General features: G+C 43.5%; 1 protein-coding gene across 3 annotated transcripts in view; it reads right to left on the bottom strand.

Annotated features, from left to right (window-relative positions):
- Positions 1-22,477, bottom strand: part of EPHB1 (EPH receptor B1) — a 474,596-nt gene that overhangs the window by 30,971 nt on the left and 421,148 nt on the right. For all 3 annotated transcript variants that reach the window (XM_038570949.1, XM_038570950.1, XM_038570948.1), the window contains one exon: positions 17,520-17,735. In XM_038570949.1, the coding sequence (XP_038426877.1) occupies positions 17,520-17,735 (216 nt within the window). The remainder of the gene's footprint in view (positions 1-17,519; positions 17,736-22,477) is intronic.

Below are 22,477 nucleotides of genomic sequence, written 5' to 3'. Positions count from 1 at the left end.
ATGCACCGGGAGCCCGATGTGGGATTTGATCCTGGGTCTCCAGGATCGTGCCCTGGGCCAAAGGCAGGCGCTAAACCGCTGCATCACCCAGGGATCCCTTTACTATTCCCATTTGATGGATAATGAAATGGAGCCTCAGAGAGGCTTACCCCAAGTTAATAATTGGCAGAGGAGGACCCAAGCCACGTTTTCTGGCTCAAAATTCATCCTTGTCCTTATTACTACAGAGGGGACCACCCTTCAGAATTATCTGCAGTGAAGTCCTATGCATTGAAATTGTCATTAGAGCTACTGGACCGAGTTATGCTATATGATTTGAAATTTGATGAAAACACTGAAAAATAAAGCAAGGAAAGGATGACTTTAGTGTGTTTGTATTGAAGATAATGATTACTGGTAGGATAATGGGAATCAAAGGCCAATACAAACAACCAAAAAACCCCTGAATAATGGATTGTAAGTGATAGTGTCTTATTTACTTACTAAAATAATTTTCTAATACCGAGAATTACTGCAGAATACTAATTATCATTTTAAGATAATAGAACCATATTGTATAATAGGAAAAAAAGTAATTTAGGAGGTACACTGGCCCCTCCCCCTATTAGGGCCTCCCCTTCCCCTTCCTTCTACCCACCCACTCCCTCTTCTACCCCAGCATTTCCTGGCCAAACTTCTGCACTTTCGATTGCTCAGGGTAAAATATCAGAGCCATTTAAGACCATTTGATTGGTGGTGTTGGTTTTATTTATTTATTTATTTATTTTTAAATTTTTATTTATTTATGATAGTCACACAGAGAGAGAGAGAGGCAGAGACACAGGCAGAGGGAGAAGCAGGCTCCATGCACCGGGAGCCCGACGTGGGATTCGATCCGGGGTCTCCAGGATCGCGCCCTGGGCCAAAGGCAGGCGCTAAACCGCTGCGCCACCCAGGGATCCCTTAGTGGTGTTGGTTTTAAAAGCACATGGACTCACATTGGTTGGCACTTTGGGGTGGAGTCCACCCAGATTTCCTGCCATCTTCTATATCCCTGGGGTGGGCCGAATTTCTTTCCAGAGAAGTTTAAAAACATTCTGGAGCTTCAAGTCAAGCCCCATGGCCACTCCTGGCTAAGTCATGGCTCAGAGTCCTGGGGTGTGTGCCCAGAATAAGCACCTCTGATAGACATGAAGTCAGAAAACACGTGTGGACAAAAGCAGGCACCTTTGACCCATCTGGCATGGAGCAGCAAGATATGAAGCTACGGGGCCGGCCCCAGGCACAGGAGGGTTGAGGTTTTGCATTTTAGGGGTGAATTCTCACATGATAAATGAATAGAAGGTCAGCCTTGCTCTGGTCAGCTGGGTCACCTCGCCTCTCTCTCCCCACTGCTCAGCTCCTAGGCCACAGGAAAAAAACAAACAAACGAAGCCCTGACAGGTCACTCTGAGAACCTAGCCACGCTCACCAAGAAAAGAACTATCCGCCTCCAACAAAGCAGAGAGCCGGCCGCGAGGAGAGGCAGGCAGCTTGTGATTCACGAGCCGGATCCACGGCTTTGGACCCTTCCTTAGTTTTCTTTTTATCAAACACCCAGATGGCATGTGTTCTCTAAGTGAGCAACATTAGTGGAGGTCTACGTGGATCTTTTCACAGAGAATCTTCCCTTCCTTTTTCTTATTCTCTCCCAGGGAAAGGGTTTAGTTGAATGCTTTTGTGGGAGGATTAAAATAAAATCTTCACCTCTAAAATCCTCCCTGCCTGTTTCCCTGCAGCTAGACGATCTGCCAAGTGAGTTCGCCAGTGGCCTTTGATCAGGTGTCCTCCTGGTCTTCCCTCCTCACTCCGCTTTCTCTTCTTTCTCTCTCCCTCATACTCCTACTCTCTTTTTTTTAACCCCTGGATCTGTAAACTGTACCGGGTGAGAGGGTCTTGGCTGCTTTTGGATTTGGAATTCTGCTTTCTCAGAGGAAGTGCAATATGCTCAGTCTTGATAGTGCTGGTTTTGAGCTACTGGGGTCTTTAGAAAATCACTCTTGCTTCTGTGTGCTCTTGGAGAGCTGGGTTGAAGGGCCTACATTCCCTTTCCAGGAGAAACACCTCACCTTAGAGAGATTTGCTAGACCCACAGACCTCTTTTTGTGAGGCGGCTCTGCTCCGTGGAGGGCTCATAGGCCAAGCCCTGTTAGAAGGCCCTGTTAGGTCAGGTGCACAGGACAGGCACCTCCACCCTCCAAATCAACTTGTCTACCAATGGTAGGACTCCTGAAGAACTAGAAGAAGATTTGCAAAGACTTCCAGAATCTCAGGGCTGGTCAGAGCTTTCAGAACTTGAGAAGTCCCTGTTGCATAACCCCTTAGGCCATAGGTCTTTGAAGGCAGTGCTCCTGCAAAGATGTACCACCACTTCATGAATTTAGCAAACAGGGATTATAATATGTTTGTTTTGTTTGTTTGTTTGTTTAGCTTTTCCTTAATTATCATGCAGTAAGGTTCTCCTGACTGTGGGTAAGTTCCAGATGTATATCCAAGACCTTCCATGTTGTATACTACATTCCATCCTTTCTCGTCTGATTGCGCACCTGCCCAGTGATAGGGGTAGAGTTGGTCTCTTAGGATTCACATGAGCTTGCTAGGACTGCTGTAACATAGTATTATAAACTGAGTGGCTTAAAACAATAGAAATTTATTGTCTCACAGTTCTGCAGCCTAGAAGTCTAAAATCAAGGCATTGGCAGGGCTAATCTCCCTCTGAAATCGGCAGGAGACAATCCTTCCTTGCCTTTTCTAGCTTGTGGTATCTGCTGGCAACCCCTGCCTTTCCTTTGCTTGTCAATTCATCCCTCCAGTCTCCACCTCTGTCATCACATGGCCATCTTTACCCTGTGTGCATCTGTCTAAATTTTCTGCATCTAATAAGGATGCTGATGATTGGTTTTAAGGTCCACCCTCATCTAGTATGACCTTATCTTAACTTGATTATATCTGCAAAGACCCTATTTCCAAATAAGGTCACAGTCACCAGTTATGGGGTAGGGACTTCAATGTATCTTTTATTGGGGGGAATACAATTCATCTGATAACAGGGCCTTTCGAGGACTAACATAGCATGATTTTACTGGCCAGCACACCCCTTTCCAACATCAGCCAAATTATCCTGTTCACTACCCAATGAGCATACCAGTTACTTTTTTGCCTCTTTAATTCTGATCAGGCTATTACTTCTTTCTAGAAAACTCTCAGGCTCTGAGCCCTCATACTAACCTTATCCATTTACCCATCATCCATCCATCCATCCATCCAGCCTATAAGTAGTCAATGAGTATTTTTTATGTGGCCAGTTTTACTGCTTAGTTCCTATCTAATTCATCTGGGAGCCTTCTCCATCCCCTTCTCACCTCCACTGAAAGCCATCTCCTTCCTCTTATTGCTTATTGTTCCACACTTTTATTTACTAAGCACCAAATCAGGAAAATAAGCCTACATCTTAGTGAATGATTTACAAATACTACTGCCAATCAACATATTAAAAATAAGTAAAGTTGGTTTCTTTCTCTAGCAGAGGTCCTTGCCTCTTGCTGGAAATCAATGATCCTTGATTGATTGGCTCATTGACTTCTTGATGGACTCTCATGGGAACCTCCATTGAGAAGGCTCACTACCCTCCGCTGGGAGTGCTTCACCCCAGGCACCCTCACAGTTCAACCTTGCATTTCTTCACAGGGCTCCCCAGCCCAGTCTCTGAAGACTGGCATCTGGGGTCTTATTTCTGGTTCTTCCTTTCTTCTTAGAACCCTAGACTTCATAGTTTGCATCCAAGCTACTATGGGCCCACCTGAGCTGCCCACACAGTTCCTACTTCTTGGTGCTGACTCACCCCAGCTTGTCACCTCTCACAACACCCTATGGCTGTTCCTACAGGAGAGCTGCTTCTCCCCGCTCTGAGCTTGAGCACAATCTCGGTCAACAGACTCCTCGCCTTCACACTCTGTCCTTGCTGAGGAAGTGAGCCTGTGTCCTGTTTGGGGACAGTCCCCATGAGGCACTGGCCATACTGTCCCCCCAAATTCTCTCCTCTCTATCTTTGGGTTTCAGCCCAGGTGTTCCTTCCTCGGGGTCCTGTGATATATACATGATGCATACTTCCCTACAGTGTGTAACCATAATTACACAGCTAATTGCTTAATTAGTTGTTTCATGTCCATCTTTTTTTTTTTTTTTTCTTGGTCAGGAAGGAAATGCAAGGAGCTCAGGAACCGTCTGTTTTGTTAACTGCTGTGCTTTGCACATACTAAGCGCTTCACAAGAATGTGTTGGCTGGGTGAGCAGCTAGTGGAGGCACTGCATGGGCCCACACCCAGGCAGCTGGCCCCTCCTCTGTGGTGACAGGCATGATGACAGGCACAGAGAGGGGAGGGCTTTGCCTTCCTGGCTTCACACACCGGGCTCAGAACAGAGAGATATGCTCCAGAGAAACCTGACTCGAGCCTCACTCCAGCCCCTGGGGGTTCTGAAATCCCATCCCCATCTCACTTGTGCTAATAATATACTGGCCTTACTAATAATAATTACGCTGAGTCTTCTTCAAAAGGGCATTTCAGTCAGGGCCTGATATCCCTAACTGAGCATGTGGTGACAAAGTGACCCGGGAGAGATATCAGAGCAAAGAGGAGGCAGGGCTGCTGGAAGAAGAATGATCTGAGCTGCAGAGCATGGGGCAGAGTGGCATTTGAATTATTCCTCCTTCAGCTTAATTAATGCTATAGAAGAATTTCCAGGGGACCGGGACTCGGTTTTATTCTGGCTGCAATTAAAGGGTCTCCCCTCCTCTCCTTGCTTGTCGTCTTCATTCCTCTCCACTCTCCATCTACCCAAGAGATGGCCTGTTATCCAAGCTCAATGATTGAAAGAAGAGTGAGGAATCATAATTTGAAAACGGCCTCTTGAGGGAAGCCATGGATCAGACAGGGAGGAGAAGTATGGCTTAAATGTAAAAACCCACCAGGAACTGAGGGGAGAAGCAGCGCTGGACCTGGGGTCACTGGACAGAAAGCCAACAGACCTTCCTCGTTCGAAGGACAAAGGTCCCAGCCTGCACTGAAACCTGTCAGGCAGATGGTGACCCAGTTAGCAGCAGCTTCCTCAAGTCGGAGCTGCAAAGTGTAGACAGAGGGGCTTTCTCCTGAAGCCTTGCAGGAAGGATTATCTTCAAGATAACTTTCTGCTTTCCTTGCACCTTTTAAGGATTAGGCACATTATAAAAGAAAAAAAAAAAAACAGAACAGTCTAGTACAGTACTACAGCATGGAACCCATTCCTCAGCGGTAATGAAAGAGACCGCCCAGCTATCACCCTGCACCCGCTTAGGTTTGTGCCTGTGGGTGGCTGCCTCTGGGGAGTCCAGGTGTGTGCATTTGTCTGCGTGTCTCTGACTATGCTTTTGCGCATCTCTATGTGTATCCTGTACTACCTACGTGTGGGTGTATGTGTGTGTGCGCGCACGAGCACACATGTGCCTTCTGTGCGTGTTGCTGACAGTAGCTGCTCACCATAGGCTTTAGGAAAATTCACAGAGTCCTCCCGTCCTCACTATAGAGTCACCTACCCAGTCTGTCCTCCAGGAGGGCTGTGAATGGCATTGCCAACCCCTGGTGGTACAGCAAGTCTCTGGCAGCCTGGAGAAGCCTGTGCTCCCAGCTCCGCCCTTGGTCCCCTGCTGTTTCGGGGAACAGTGAGGTGGGTCCACCTCACCTCTGGGGTATGTGAGAGAGAAGGGGGCTCAGATTGTTCACCCTCTTTTGAGCAAGTCGGGCTCAGAGCCTGGCATAAGGCTGAGGTTTTGGTTCCATCAATCTTTTCTCCGTGGATTGCCCCTTTGAAAGACTACCAAGCCAGTTTCCCTAGAGAGATAAGAACTCTCCATCCTAGACTTGGGTGATCCCCTCAGGTTCCCTGAAATATCTTCCTTCCTTAAGTACTTGTTTACTTAGAAAAGGTGGGGACCAAACAAACCCAAAGCAAGAAAACACTCTCTGGGTTCAACCCCACTTTATGGGCTGCCTCTTCACTAATGACCGTGACAATGAACATGACTGAACTGTTAATTTATATGAGTTTTATTCTATGGACCAGAAGAATCTCCAGACTGAAGGTAATCACAGATCTGACCCCAACTCTTTAATATCAGCTGCAGGATCTCTAGGGCTGATTAATATTTTTAGTTTTGTTTTGTTTTGTGTTTCTTCCAAAGCAGCTGACGGATGGGAGAGGGGATCAGACTCTGGGAGCTGGGTTATTAGGGGAGCCAAGTGGCAGGATCGGAGTGAGGACCTTAAGCCCTGGAAGCAGGTGCTGGTGTGGGGCTCTGTGGTGGGGACCTCTGCCAGGATCATGCCTTCCCCACCTCCTCAGACAAAGGTGAAACTGAACCAGAGGAACAGGGGCTCCAGACGACGACGACACAGAGACATGGTGTATACATGTGGCCCCGGGGCCTTCACACTCCCCTGGGGTTGGAGAGGGAGGAAGAGCTCCAAGATGATGGAAAATACATTTCCTTTTCCAGACTGACAAGATGAGGACTCTGTCAGACTTGCTTTGCTTTTTGAAAAATAATTGACATTTCTTGCAATGCAAGTATGTGAAGTAAAAGTATGCTCCCTAAAATAGTCTCAATGCAGTGGCTCTCCAAGTGTGGTGCTCGGGTAGTGGTATCAGCATGATCTGGGTGCTTGTGTGAATGCACTTCCTGGGCACCACCTCAGACCTACAGACCTGAAACCATTGTAGGGGGTGAGGGGTTGGCCAGAAATCAGTGCTTTCACAAGCTCTCCGGGGTTCCTAGTGCACAATGGGATGTGAACACTGCCGTGGCAATGGATACAGTAACTCAGCTGCCTTTTCTCCTGCTCCCTCCTGAGAAATTTTCTTCAAAATCCTTCCATAGCGATCTTGTCACAAGAGCCCTTAATTGTCTTTTGTGAGTGTCATCTTTTCCTGGGATTCTGGAGGCTCTCTGCTTTATTGTTTTCTGTTTCAGAGTGACTAGGAATAGGGAAAGTTAGAGGATTATTTTTTACGAGTTCTCCTTGAGAATGTATGTCTGTGTGTGTCTTCCATGGGGTATGGGTTGGGAGAGCATGGAAAGCAGTCATGGCAACACCCACAATGGTCATATAAGCTGTGACCAGGGCAGGACCAGATCTGGGGGTTGTTTCCAGTTTAGCACATGGGGTCTTATGAATCTCACAAGTTGTCTCACAAATCCCATTTGATGGATGAGGAGACCTAAGTCCAAATTTATGGAGCATAGTTTGGATACAAGTCCTGCATTCTTCCTATCATGTCAAAGAACTATACTGCATGTCTGAGAACAAGAAAGTCCTAGAGAGGGTCTTTTTGCTCCTTTCCTCACTGACACTGCTGAAGATAGGGCTCAAATGGGCAACATAATAACATGGAATTAAAATACAATTTTCTGTGAAAGCAAAGGCCCTACAGGTTTCAGCACAGAACGTATTGTGGCTGAAACAGATCTTGTCCCCTAGAAACACAGCGAGGATAGAGACTTCAGCCTAGACAGTAACTCATGGGAATAACGGGGGCGGGGGAGGGAGTGGGGGAGGAGGAGACAAGGGTCCTGCCCCCATCATGACATGGGATGACTGAAATTCATCACAGGGGAACCAGGGCCTCTGCAGAGCACACAGGGGGATGGGGGCAGGCCTGGTCTCCCCCAGCAGGCTCAGGATGAGCCGGGCACCAGGTGCCCACACGGATTGTCCTCGAGGAGAGGTGGTCCCTGGTCCCAGGGCGAGGATGGGCCCTCGGAGCCCAGGGCCCAGAAGTGAGCAGGAGATGAGTCTGACACAGAAGGGGCAGATCCTAGAGGAAGTGCCACAGCCGAGCTGTCCCTGAGCCGGTGCAGGCACTCCACGTGGGAAAGGAGGGCAGCAACAGGCAGCGCAGCAGGTAAGGAAGATCTGGCAAAAGGAGACAACTGTCACAGAAGGACAAAGGTGCAGCTGGCAAATTGTCTGAGAAGATGGCTCCTGCCTCCTGCCAGGAGGGGCAGATGCCCAGGCAACAGCTCTGTTTGAGGTTCACAGAGGAGGCAGGGGGCAGAGAATGCCAGCAGACATTAGAAGAGAGAAAGCAAGGAGGAGGAGAGACCGGCGGGTTCCGAAGGCAGAAAGCATCAGAAGCTGCAGAAACACGGTGTGGGAGGGGCTGGGGCCTGAGACAAGAGGAAGGAGCAGCAGGAGGAGCAAAGGGGAAGGGGCTGAGGGAGATCAGAGGCGCCTTGAAGATGGAGCGCAGTTCCTGATGAAACAGGGAGGGCCTGCAGGGAGCAAGGCCAAGGGAAGGCACCGAGCAAGGCTGGAGACTTCTCAGAGAGACAGCCTGCGGCTCTGAAGGATGGGAGAGTTGACACTACTTTGGCAGAGGGAACCTAGCTGAATACTAAGGAGGGAAGATTTTTTTTCTCACAAAGGGACTGGATGGGGTCTCTCTCTACTGAGGAGAAGAAGAAAGCAAACCACGCTGGAGTATAGCTTTTGACTTAACCAACGGAAAGCCATCACGCAGAGAAGATCTGTGGGATCCTGTTGGGGCTCTGTCCACCAACATGGCTGATAAAAGGTGAAGATGGGGTTTGTGAGTGTGTACATGAGCCCCTAATACAAAGAGTTCATCAGACATGTGGCACCTTTCCTGGTACGTGTGTGCCTTTTTGCCCCCTCTTGGTAACAGATGACAGGACGAATAATGACCAGAATGTGACCTCTGACGTCAAATCTTGAGAAGGGGTCTGTTCATACAAGCATGGTGTTGTGGATTGCATGCTCGTGTCCAAAATGTATGTGCTGAAGCCTTAACCCCCGATGTGATGGGATTTGGAGGTAAGGCTTGGGGAAGTTACTAGGTTTAGATGAGGTCATGAGGGCAGGACCCCTAGGATGGAATCAGTGTCCTTAGAGGAAGAGGAGGGGAGACCAGAGTTCTTGCTCTCTGCCACATGAGGATACGAGGAGAAGGCGACCATCTGCAAGCCAGTAAGAGGACCCTCACCAGGAACCAAATCTGCCAGAAACTTGATCTTGGACCTTCCAGGCTCTAGAAGAACTGTGAGAAATAAGTCTGCTGTTCCAGCCCCCTAGACTACGGTATTTTGTTATGGCTGCCCTGGAAAATCAGGACAGATGGGAACGGGAATGTGAACACTCATTCCAGTATTCAGACACGTTTTTTCCCAAAATAAAGTTCTGTGAATCATACAGATGTGAGACCCCAGCCCAGCTCAAGTATCTGTTCCTCTTAAAGGGTGGGAATGTCACAGCAGCTCAGAACTCCTCCTTAGATTAGTGGGTTGATTCCAACCATAAGAAAGCACAAAGGAACAAATTCTCTATCTGTTCATTATTCCAGGAGCCTGGTGGGAAAGAAATGATCCTGGGGCTAGAAATAGCAATTTAAAGAAGGAAGACCTGGGGAAAAGTATGGTGGAGAATTAAGACAGAATAAGTGATAAAAGCTGAGGGCCAAATAGGGAAAACTAGAAAACTTTAATAGCTATTAATGAGGTCTTCACTTAAAGAGCAAAACAAGATGTATTAGAAGATGATGATGTTTTAAAGGTCTTGAAAGAACTGCATATAATAGGAGAATTAAGATGGAATACAGAGGTCTTAAGGATTGTTTTAGGGAACTGCTGATTCAGGGTTAAGGAGTGGAAGGTTCCACTTTTGGTGTGTGGGGGGTGATGCTTCCAACAACCAGACTCTCCAGTGAGTAAGAACAAAAAGAAGAGAAGAGACAGGAAATAAGAGGAAGAAACATAAAGGAAAACTATCTAAGCATTCCAGAAACTGAACACCACAAGGCAAGTTTCACCTTTTGCGATTTTGCTCTGAGGACCCTCTGCCCTGTGGTTAAAACTCCAATTGAAAATCCCATCCCTTTTTTGGCTGGAGGAGCCAAGGGAAGGAGTCAGGATAATCAAGGTGGCTGGTGAGCTGGGGCTGGGAGGACTCCCTGGAAACAAGAAAGCCATGAAGAAGGAATCCCAAATTCCAGATATGAACTTTTCCTGATTCTCTGGCTGACCCCTGAATCATGCATGGATGACACAGACTGAAAACCACAGGAGCTGAAATCTGAGCTGTTGCCCACTGCAGACATGACAGCGTGCAGGCTGAGTCTAACCGAGTTCACTTCCTGTTAAATCAGAAGCATTGACACTCAATCAATGTAACAGCACCTAGAGGCTCTACATCATAATGTTCGTAATGTGTGTGATCCACAACTACTAGACATACAAAGAGCCAGGGAAATGTGACCCATTTTCATGGGAAAGAGAGATGCCAGCCTCAGGACGACCTCAGCTTTAAAGCAGCTATTATAGCTATGCTCAATGAGGTAAAGAAAAATATGCTTATAATGCATAAAAGATAAAACACCCCAGTTGAGAATTGGAAATTATAAAAGATAGATTAATAAGAAACCATAAAAGCTAAAAAAGACAATATCAAAAAAATCACTAGATGAACTTTCTTTTAGCAAAATGGAGATGGCAAATGAAAGAATCAATGAACTTAAAGATAGTTATAAGGAATAGAGAAGAAAAATTGGGGAAAATAATTAACAGAGCCTCAGGAACCAGTGGAACAATTTTGTAAGTTCTACATATAGGTAATTGTATTGTACGTGGTGTCATAGCTTCGAGGCACTCTCACCCTGCATTTTTTTTCTCTACCTCTTTATATATTAAAAACCTCAAATTCACACCAATGTCTTCAATTCCAATTCAACACCATGTAATTCATTCTAGTTTTCATGTTTTCCATATTTGTATCTCCCTTTCCAATGGCTCCCATTATCTCCAATATATTTCCCAATCTCCCTGTAAATAGATAATTTCCCAACCTTGCTGGGCTGCCAGCTCCCTCACACGTGGGTCTAGATTCTAGGCATGCATCCTTTGCTTGATACATCTATCTTGGTTAGGCCTGCCAAGTGGCCTTTTGGTGAAAGATGAAATGAAGAAAGCCAATAAAGTATTTTGCTTTGTTTTGAAAGATGAGAAGGGAAGAGATTGTAAGGGAAAGGCAAGAGAAAAGCCAGGTTATTTTTCTAAAATGCAAATTCATCACCTTTTGGTCATGTATATCCATCTATGTGTGCATACGCGCGCGCGCACACACACACACACACACACACACACAGAGTGCTAAAATGATTCCCCATTGCTTGAAGCCCCTAAGTTCCATCATGAGGGTCCAGGAAGCTGCTGCTGAACTCTTTGGCCAATTTTTCCTCTTTTTCCAAATTTCAGGCATAGGGGTCCTCTGAACATCTTTAATGTTCCATTTTCTCTGTTGCTACAGGGCCTTTGCATGTGCTATTTATATCTCTCAGTGTTCTAACCTACCTCTTTCATCTGGGGTAGGTTAGAACACTTATTCTTCAAATCTGTTGGAGTACCATCTCCTCTTCTGGAAGCCCTCCTTCATCCCCCTAGATATAGTCAGATTATTTTTTTTTTAAATTTTTTTATTTATTTACGATTGTCACACACACACACAGAGAGAGAGAGAGAGAGAGAGAGAGGCAGAGACACAGGCAGAGGGAGAAGCAGGCTCCATGCAACGGGAGCCCGACATGGGATTCGATCCCGGGTCTCCAGGATCGCGCCCTGAGCCAAAGGCAGGCGCTAAACTGCTGCGCCACCCAGGGATCCTGATATAGTCAGATTATATTGTTACTTGTTGTTTTATTCAAGTTCTCACAGAACACAAGGGCTCTTCTCTCAACAGGTAATTTTGCACTTATTTTCCTATGTGTCTAACTAAAGTCTCTTTCCTCATTAAGGAAAAGTCTCTTTCCTCATCACTGTGAGTGATGTGTGGGAAATGTCTCTTTTTGATCCTATTTGTGTGCCTAGCCTCAGAGCAGTACTGGCACATAGTAGATGTTCAATAAATAACTTTTCATGTGAATAAATTCTTTGTATTTTTAGAAACACAAATTGATCAGCAAACATGTTATTTGTTTCTGTTTTGGATAAAAAGCAAGCCTGGAGAAATAATATAATAATTATAGTGAGTCAGGTTAACATAACAACTGTGAAGGAGACTAAGAGCTCTTAGATCTTGGGGTTGGTAAGCTTTATCATTTAGAAGAAAAACAAATATTGCAATAGATGATCTAACTAATGTATGCAAGAAAATCAGGTGGAGAATCCTTTACCTAAAATACTTTTAATGTAAGGCATATACAAATATTTGGTTCACATAATTATTTAGGTGATTCACAGTCCTTTCAAAGTTAAAATCAAGTTCCATTCAAATTCCAAATGTAAGTATAAGTATACATGTGCATGTTTTAGGATTGGAAAAAGTGATTTTAAATCATATATGAGAGAAAAGATTTGAGAACAGCTAACAAAGACTTTCTTAAAGGAGTAGAGAAAGATAACTTATTTTATCCAAACAGTAAAATTTTTGCTAAGGTTATTATAATCAAAATAATCCAGGTAGTAAAACTCATATTAATATTATTACAACCAGAACAATATGGCTGGGCATAGAATAAACAAATACATCAATGGAGCAGAAATGAGAATCAAAACAAAGTTCATATATGCAACTTAACACATGACAAGGATGACAAGTGATTCAATAAAATATGATAATATATTTAATACATGGTATTGACATAACTATCTATTCACCTGTATGAAAACAGCATAAAAATATACATCCTAATACATACTCAAAAAGAAGTTTGAAAATACACCTTGCGTCTATCAACAAAAGAATAGATATATAAATAGTGAACTTACAATAAATAGGAACAAACTATTGCTGCACACAACAATGTGAATGACTCTCACAGACTGCAACCAAACACAAAGAGAATATGCTGTCTGATTCCACTTATGTGAAGTTCTAGAACAGGCAAAACAAACCCATGGTTGGAAAAAGAATCAGAACAATGGTTGCTTCTGGGTGTGGGGGCGGGATGAGAGTGAAATGGTTAGGGATATAAGGGAGCTTCCTAGTGTGATGGCAATGTTCTGTATATTGACAGGGGTTTGGGTTGCACAGTTATATGCATTTGTTAAAACTCAATAGATGTACACTTAAGACTTATTCATTTCTAACCGAAATCTCTGAGCTGCAGCAAAGTGGTTTTAAGACGGAAGTTCATAGCAATATCAGGCCTAACTTAAGAAACAAGAGTGATCTCAAATAACAATTTAATATTACACCTAAAGGCAATAGAAAAAGAAGAACCAATAAAGTCCAAAGCTAGTAGAAGGAAGAAAATAATAAAGATCAGAGCATAAATAAGAAATAGAGATTTAAAAAAACAATGGAAAATATCAATGGAACTAAGACCTGGTTCTTTGAAAAGAAACTAAATTGACAAATCTTTAGCTAGTCTCACCAAGAAAAAAAGGGAGAGGGTGCAAATAAAATCAGAAATGAAAGAAAAGAAATTATAATTAATACCTCAGAAAACAAAAAGTTATAAGAAAATGCTATGAATAATTATACACCAATAAATTGGACAATCTAGAAGAAATAAAGACTTTACCATCTTCTAAGGCTGAATCATGAAGAAACAGAAAATATAAATACACTGATTCCTAGTAAAGAGATTGTATCACTAATCAAAAACTTCCCAGCAAGTATAAGTGCAGGACCAGATAGTTTCACTGGTAAATTCCACCAACCATTCAAAGAAGATATAATACATATCCTTCTTAAACTCTTTCAAAAAATTACAGGAAACACTTTTAAGCTCATTTCATGAGACTGGTATTACCCTTACACCAAAATCAGACCAAGGCTCCATAAAAAAAAAAAAAGAAGAAAATTACAAGCCAATATTCCTGATGAATTTTGATGCAAAAATACTCAACAAAATATTAGCAAATTAAATTCAATAATACATTGAAAGGATCATATACTATAATCAAGTGGGATTTATTCCAGAGATGCAAGGATGGTTCAATGTCTACAAGTCAATCAATGTCATATACAGCATTAAAAAAATGAAGGATAAAAACCATATGATCACTTCCAGACACAGAGAAAGCATTTGACAAAAATCAACAGCCATTTATGATGAAAACTCTCAAAGTGGGTATAGAGGGAATGTACTTCACAATAATAAAGGCCATGTATGACAAGCCCATGGCTAATATCATACCCAGTGATGAAAAGCTGAAAGCTTTTCTTCTATGATCAAGAATAAGACAAGGATGCTCACTCGCCTCATTTTTATTTAACATAGTATTGGAAGTCCTAGCCAGAGGAATTAGGCAAGAAAAAGAAATAAGAATCATCCAAATTGGAAAGGAAGAAGTAAAGCTGTATTTGCAGATGACATGATACCTTATATAGAAAACCCTAAATGTTCCACCAAAAAACTGTTAGAACTAATCAATGAATTCAGTAAAGTTGTAAGATATGAAATTAATGTACAAAAATATGTGGCATTTTATACACTAATAATGGGACTATCATAAAGAGAAATCATGGAAACAATCCCATTCATAATTGTATCAAAAAGAATAAAATACTAGGATAAAATACCAAGGACATGAAAGACCTGTACACTGAAAACTATAAGAGATTGAGGAAGAAACTGAAGAAGACACAAATGGGAAACTATTCCATTTTAATAGATCAGAAGAATTAATATTGTTAAAATGTCCATAACTACCCAGAGCAATTTACAGATTCAGTGCAATCAATCCCTGTCAGAATTCCAATGGAATTTTTTATAGAGCTAGAACAAATTATTCTAAAATTTACATAGGATCACAAAGAAAACTCAAATAGCTAAAACAATCTTGAGAAAAAAGGACAAAGCCAGAGATATCATAGTCTTTGATTTCCAACTATCCTGTAAAGCACTCAGAGTAATCAAAAACAGTACGGTATTGACATAAAAACATAAAAACAGGAAGAGAATAGAGAGCCCAGAAACAAATGCATGCCTATCTGGTAATTCATTTATAATAAAGGAGCAAAGAATATACAATGAGGAAAGGGCAATAAAGAGTGTTGGGAAAACTGGACAGCTACATGCAAAAGAATGAAATTGAACCATTATCTTATGTCATATACAAAAGTCCGCTCAAAATGGGTTAAAGACTTGAATGTAAGATCTAAAACTATAGAACTCCTAGGAGAAAACTGGTGATAAGCTCCTTGACATTAATCTTAGTAATGTTTTGTATTGCATCTGGTGTCAAAGGCAAGGGAAACAAAAACAGAAATAAACGGGATCACCTCAAACTAAAAAGCCTCTGCACAGCAAAAGACACTATCAAAAAAATGAAAAGGCAAGCTCCTGAATGGAGAAGATATTTACAAATCATATATCCAATAATATCTAATATAAAGCACTCATGTAACTCAGTAAAACAACAAACAACCTGATTTTAAAAATGGGAGAAGGATCTGAATAGATAATTTTCCAAAGAAGACATACAGATGGCCAACAGAAACATGAAATCTGGAAATGCACCAACAAAATAAGATGGAGTAAAGAATGGACAGAGGAACAGATCAGATGGATAGTTATATAATAAAACAGACATAGCAAGATATTAATTCTAAAACATAGGCGGTAGATAGATGACTATTCCTCTGTAAATTCTATCAAGCTCTCTGTATGCTTGAAATTGTTCCAAATAAAATCTTGGGAAAAACAAATAAATTTCAAGTGTGCTTAATATTTAAATACAGAGAAACCCCCCCAATAAGATAGTACAGGAAACTTTAAAAAGCACTTTATAACTTTGGAGCGAAAGAAATTTTTAAGAAAACCAGAAAACCCAAGAAGACGTAGAGAGAAAAGATGCATATTATTGACTGTATGAATATTATTAACCACTTTTGGAAGCCCAACAATATCATAAATAATAGCAGAAGGACAACAGATGGGGGGTAGGGGAACTAATTGTATCGTATGTGAAGACAAAGGGTTAACATCCCTAATATAAAAAGACTTCCTACAAATTTCTAAGAAACCAGCAAACAACCCAACAGAAAAATAGGTAAAGACACGTATAGGTAATTAACAGAAGAGGAAACATGAATCCCAGTAACTGTGTGAAAAGACAGTAAAGTAATATCTCTAACAGTCAGTTGAAAATGCACACTTAAACAAAATGAAGTGTCATTTTTCATCTTTGGATTGGCAAATTTTTAAAGATTGATCACCTTCAGTGCTGGTAAGGATGTGGGAAGATGGGCACCATACATTCCCAGCAGAAAGTCACTGTTCACAAACTTTTAGAAAAGCAGTTTGGCAGGAAGAATGCCCATGAGAAAAGCAAGGCAGAGAAACAGGCATAGTATGATCTCATTTTTATAAAATAAAAAATTTCAAATTTTGAACAATGAAAAAAATGTGAAAAGAGACACACCTGATTATTAAAGTTGATGCTTCAGGACAGAGGTTGGTAAACTACTGACTGGTCACCTGGATTTTTATAGCCAGTGAGCTAAGAATGGTATTTATATCTTTTTAAAGGGTTATATTTTAAATGGTTATTTGATTATCTACACAATATCCTCTGTGTTGCCTCTTGGCCAACAAAGCCTAAAATACTTACTACATGATGCTTCAGGGCAATTGTGGTCTCTTGGTTACCTTGTTTCCCCTTTACTTCTCTGTATTGTTCTTATTTTTATAATAATATATTGGGAGTGGACATAAGGAGACAAGAGGAAACCATGGAGACCAGTTAGGAAGTTACTAGAAGGGAATAGGTCAAAGAGAACGGTGCTTTGGAATAGGGTGGGGACTGTAGAGAAGGAAAGAAAGGAGCAGGTTTTATTTGGACCTGTGTGAGTCATGGAGGGCTTGGACGGGATGGTGAGGCAGAGAGAAATCAAGGCTGACTCCCAGATTTCCTTCATTAGTTGAGTTGGTGCAACCACTGAGACACAGAGATTGGGGAGGAAAATGGAGTAAAACAAGAGCTCTGCTTTGGACCTGTATGAGCTAGGTGCTGGCCATAGGTGACCGGAGCTGCTCGGACTGTGGAGAAGCAAGCTGAGCAGGAAATGCAAGCATAAGAGTACTCATCATGCAGATGGTACTTCAAGCTGTCTGGAAGGCCCAGAGAGGGAGAAGAGAAAGGCACCAAGGGTCTGCCTGGTGACCAAGTACCCAACCCCACCAGCGCCTACTTCTGCTGATGAATGTCTCTGATGCCACTGTCCAGCTGCCTGGATTCCCCTCTGATGCCCAATGATTTTCCATTGGCCAAGGAACACCAGGACTCCCGAGCAGACATCCTGACCCTTCCTTGTGGCCTAGGCCCAAATGCTTGCCTGGACAACCAGCTGCTATTGTTTCTCCATATGGCACCTGCCTCTCCCAGTAGAGAGAGAAGTTCAGGTCCCAGTCCCACACAGTGTGCCTGACCACAGGTCCCTAGCCCAGCCACGTGCAGCCACTTTTTACTCATGCCATGCTTTTATCCGAGAGTATCAGGAAGGACTCACCAAGGAGCTGGTGTAGGTAGGGTCTGAGGTGTCATCCTGGAGGTAGCGGGAAAGGCCAAAGTCAGACACCTTGCACACCAGGTTACTGTTGACCAGGATGTTCCTAGCAGCCAGGTCCCGATGCACATAGTTCATCTCGGCCAGGTACTTCATGCCCGCGGCAATACCCCTGAGCATCCCCACCAGCTGAATCACCGTGAACTGTCCGTCATTTTGCTGTAATGAGACACAAAGGACATTGGGATCAAGATGGGCTTCGGTGGTTCAACAGAAGCCGAGGTGCTACAGCCTTGCTGCTTGTCAGCCTCTGTTGGTCGCTGGCCATGCTGCTCACTGTGCCCTTCTCCCTCCCATTCTCACCCTCATCCCTCTCCTTGAATGCTCCGCTCTCTCCTCCCTGTCGATTCCATCTCTAAATTACATCTCAAAGCCATCCACGCCTCTCCATCTCCACTGCCTCCATTCTAACCCAGTCACCGTCATCCATCACCTGTAACAGCCTCTCGGCACCTGCCCCCCCCCCCCCTTCTATACACAGGAGCTAGAGCCGTCTTTGCAAGACATAAATCAGGCCATGCCACTCCCTGGCTTCAAGCTCTATAACAGCTTCCCATTTCATTAAGGAAAAGCTCCAAACTCCTTAGCATGGCCCCTGGGACCCCGGGGGATCAGCCACTGCCTCACCTGCCAGCCACAGTGACTGGCGGCCCCTCAGTCCTTTCCCAAGCCAAACTCTTCCTGCATTAGGGTTCCTGTTCATGCCATCCCTGCTGCTCTTCCCCACAATCAGCACCATCCGCCTTCAGGTCTCCACTTAAGTGTCCCTTCTTTAGAGACAATGTCTCCATAACTACTACTCTCCTGCTCCAAATATACCTAGCACTTCCTATCTTACTGTCTTTAGTGCATGCTCTTATTTTTTTTTTTAAGATTTATTTATTTGAGAAGGGGAGGGGCAGAGGGGAAAGGGAGAGAGAGAATCTCAAGCAGACTCCCCCTCTGAGTGCAGAGACTGGTGCGGGGCTTGATCTAATGACCCTCAGATCATTACTTGAGCCAAAATCAAGAGCTGGATGCTTAACCAACTGAGCCACTCAGGTGCCCCATCACTAAGTTTTAGGTGTGTGTGTGTATGTACACACCTGTCTGTCTCTCTGTGCAGCTTGACTCTAACCAATTTGAAGACAAGACCCTCTCTCTCATGGTCACCACAGTACTCCCAGGGCTAAGAACTTTAATGTAAATAGAAAAAACTCAACAGACATATGCTCAATTTATGACTACATATCTCCCTGTTTCCAGAACTAAATGCTTAAGGTGTCTTCTTTGGGTCCTACCAGGGCTGCCAACCTCGACATTGGCATAACCGCACTCACCTCAAAGGGATCAGTGACAGGAGAAGCACAGACACGGCGTCTGACATGTGGGCCCTCTTAGCCAATGGGAGCTCTTGCTTCTCCTCCTCAGGCCAACCTACAGGGCTGCCCTCTTCCAGTCAATGGTGGGTTCACCGTTTCCTGGGTGAGCTCTCCTTCATGGCTTGATGACACACCTCAGTGAATGAACCACCCTTCCTCCTGCCCCCAAAACCTCCTGGGTCTTGGCTTCTGCACACACTGGTTAAATCAGTGGAGCCTGTGCTGTGTTTCCAACAACACGTTTTCCCTTCTAATCCAGCTTCAGCTGCTGCCCTAAGGGCTATAAGTTGTATTCTATAGGTAATGCATGGCCCAGGCACTGAGCTGCTTTGACTAGGGGAGAGGTAGAAGGAGGTGGAACATCCTAGATCTAGTGTAGGCACAAGCCAAGGCATCCACTCCCCAGCGGCCTCATGTGAACACAGAAAGCATAAACGGTGGGTGCAGCTCCCATTTATTGAGCACCTGCTGCCTGCGAGATGATACATAATGTGCTCACATGCACTACCTCACTTAAATATATGTGGGATACATCATTTATGCATGTGTTTCTACAAATGCATTTTCTATGCAAAAATAAATAAGGAAAATAAAACGGCTATTGCAAAAATACCCTGTTTATTAGAGAAAGCCCCACCAATCAAAAAGTCTAACCATGATAGTGGGAATGTTGAAGACTTCCTCATGCAAGATTGTGAACCTAGGTCTGTGTTCCAGGGTCCTGCCCCTTGATCAATTAGAGTGAGCCAACTGATCCTCCCTCCACTCCTTCCTGAGTCCCCTGCCAGAGGCAAACCCCCCAAAACACACTGGGATCGACATACCCCAAGTTCCAGACTGTTTCTAACTCAAACCTTAACCCCCTCCCAGCCTGCCTGGAATGCTTTCTCTGCAATATTTTCTTCTAACCAACTCCAAAAGGAAGTGCAGATCTGCTTTTTTGGAAACTCTGACTGGTGTTCAGCACATGGTGCCCATCTGCGAGAGCTGGATGTGCCGTGAGTGATGCGAATCCTCCTTCTCACTAATGAACTTCAATCAACACCTCCTCGAGAAGTTAGCCAGGCTTTTGCTAGCACCATTCATTTTCTCTAAGTAGGTCTCTAGAGACCTGCCTCCCCAGAAAGTTGTCATGCAACTTCTGTATATTAGGAAATGTATCTCAGCTGTGAGTCACAAGGGTCATATTTTTCCAATTCAGTTTGTTACTTCCTCTCTGTAAGTGTAGACAACAATGTGGTTAAAAATGAATGTCTCCCCAAAGAAGCTGGCTTGTAGATAGATTTTGGGGAGGGGACTGGTGCTGGTTGTAAACAACCCTGGAAAAAGAAATGTTGAAAGAATGTGCAGCAATATGTCTGTTTCTACTTTAAATCACTTAAGCCTTCATCAAACAGCTTTACTATCTGATATGTTTTAATATTTAGATCAGTCATCCTTATAGTTTCTGGAGTCAACAAAGGCCAAGAAGTGGTTAAAAGTCCTGGCTTTGGAGGCAGACAGACCCAGACTGGGGTCTAGGCTCCATTGCTCACTAGCTGTGTGCCTTTGGGCAAGTTATTTAACTTCCAGAGCCATCATTCCCACATCTATAAAACAAGAACACAGTGTCCATTCTCCATAGGATTTTGGTGAGATTAAATGAGACAATGTGAAAGGACAATATTCACGGTGGCCGTGAATATTAAGACAGCAGCAATGACCATTGGTGTTATCAGCCAGGCCATAATGTCTCAGAAACCACCTCCTCCACGTGCTCAGATGCCTGGTGAGAGGGATGGAGGACACTTGGGGCCAAGACTATAGGTTCCCACAGCTATCTGGTGTGTTAGGGAGACACCTTAGGATCACTGCTCCAGGAGAACCTAGTTCACCTGGTGAACCTAGTGCATTCTGAGCTCAACAGGTTGGCATCTGTAGTAGAGCCCCCCAACAGCCCACACCCCAGCTAATGATGAAGGCTGAAAATTTGGGTCAGTTAATTAACAAACATGATTTCTTCCATTTCGTAACTTTTGAATGGCAAGTCATACTTCTAGAATATGTTTTGATCCTCCTTTGTGTAAGGCAGGTGATGGTTTCAGAGGAGATAAAGGAAGTCTGGAAAGTTTAAGTCATCAGCCTTAAATCACTGTGTGGCTTTGACTTATAACAAGAATCTAAGTCCAGAATACCAAATTACTTCACTGGCATCCCATCTCTGATCAACTGGTAACGACTTCCTCAAATGTTGTGTGGAGAATAAGGCTGCGTATAAGCTTTGCAGCAAAAAGTGACATGATTGATTAATGATGTCTGCCAAGGTCATAGAAAAAGAAAGAGTAGAGGCATGTGTACCTCAAATATGCTACTCTTATTTGAATCTTTTAACTCTTGTTCAGGGCCTTTTCCATGGAATATGCTGACTTTGCAATGGCAACACATTTTCTTTAGAACCTGAAGGGAAATCACATATCACAGTAAGACAGGATCATGCCCATTCAGTTCATAATCTTGGTGAAACTTAAAGATATAATAAGCATATTAAGATCCCCTAATATGATCAGCTGTTTTATATTCAGTTCATTGGTATAACTCTCCAAGAAGAACTTCCAAAGATAAGAATACCAGCAGACAGAGATAAACAAGACAGAAAAGGCCTAGTTTTCTTAGTGACTTTGGAAAAGGGTCAGGTTCCATGCTGATCACATCGTAAAAACACTGTATAGAGAAAAAATACAGGCCTGGGTGAAGTGATTTAAACTTTCTTTCCTTCATGAAGTGCTTTCTGCTGAAATTGCTTTTCAGCAAATTCACTGAAGCCACTTGCTAGCCCTTTTATTAGGCAGGAAGGATTTAGGTATTTCAGCTTTCATTGACAAATCCACTTCAGGAAATGAAACCCTTATTTGATTTGTTTGAAGAGAATGAATCACAGATTTTTTTTTTTTTTTTTAACTGTAAGAGACCTACCTTTCAAGATGATCCAGCTCAATGCCTTTAGTTTATAGGTTGGGAAATAGAGTTAAAAGATTTGCTCAAGGCCGCCAGGTGACTCATAGTGGAGCCCAAAGCAGAACCTAGGTTTGGGATGTCCAATCTGGTGTTCTCTTCCTGACGTCTGAGTTATGATCATCTAGCTCCTGCCCATGAATGAGCCTCCCTGATAAGAAATGTCCACATTTGACATTGCTCATTACCTTCTAAGAGTCTTCCAGTTATGACCACCTGTGGATGAGCCAGCAGTAACTACAAGGCCAATCTAGGCAGGAAGGCCTTACAGAATACATTGACCTTCTGGGCTATGGCACAAGAGGGACATTGATGAGGGGGTGTACCTAAGATTATACAAGAGCCGCCAGATTGAGTCCCCTAGGTTTGAGTGCCAATAAGGAAATATTTCATTATGGATTTTCATGCTACATAACCCATGGTGCTGGCATTTTCAAAAACAGATAATAATGTACCGACTGAACGTGTGGTTAAAAAATAATGGTGCTTCTAATCCTTCCAGAAGGCCAAGGATTCTAAGTCCTGCAATGGAAGAGGGGCAGTGGGTGG

This window comes from Canis lupus, chromosome 23 (assembly GCF_011100685.1).
Source record: "Canis lupus familiaris isolate Mischka breed German Shepherd chromosome 23, alternate assembly UU_Cfam_GSD_1.0, whole genome shotgun sequence".
NCBI lineage: Eukaryota > Metazoa > Chordata > Mammalia > Carnivora > Canidae > Canis > Canis lupus.
The sequence above is the reverse complement of the archived record's forward strand: the minus strand, read 5'-3'. Positions and strand labels throughout refer to the sequence as shown.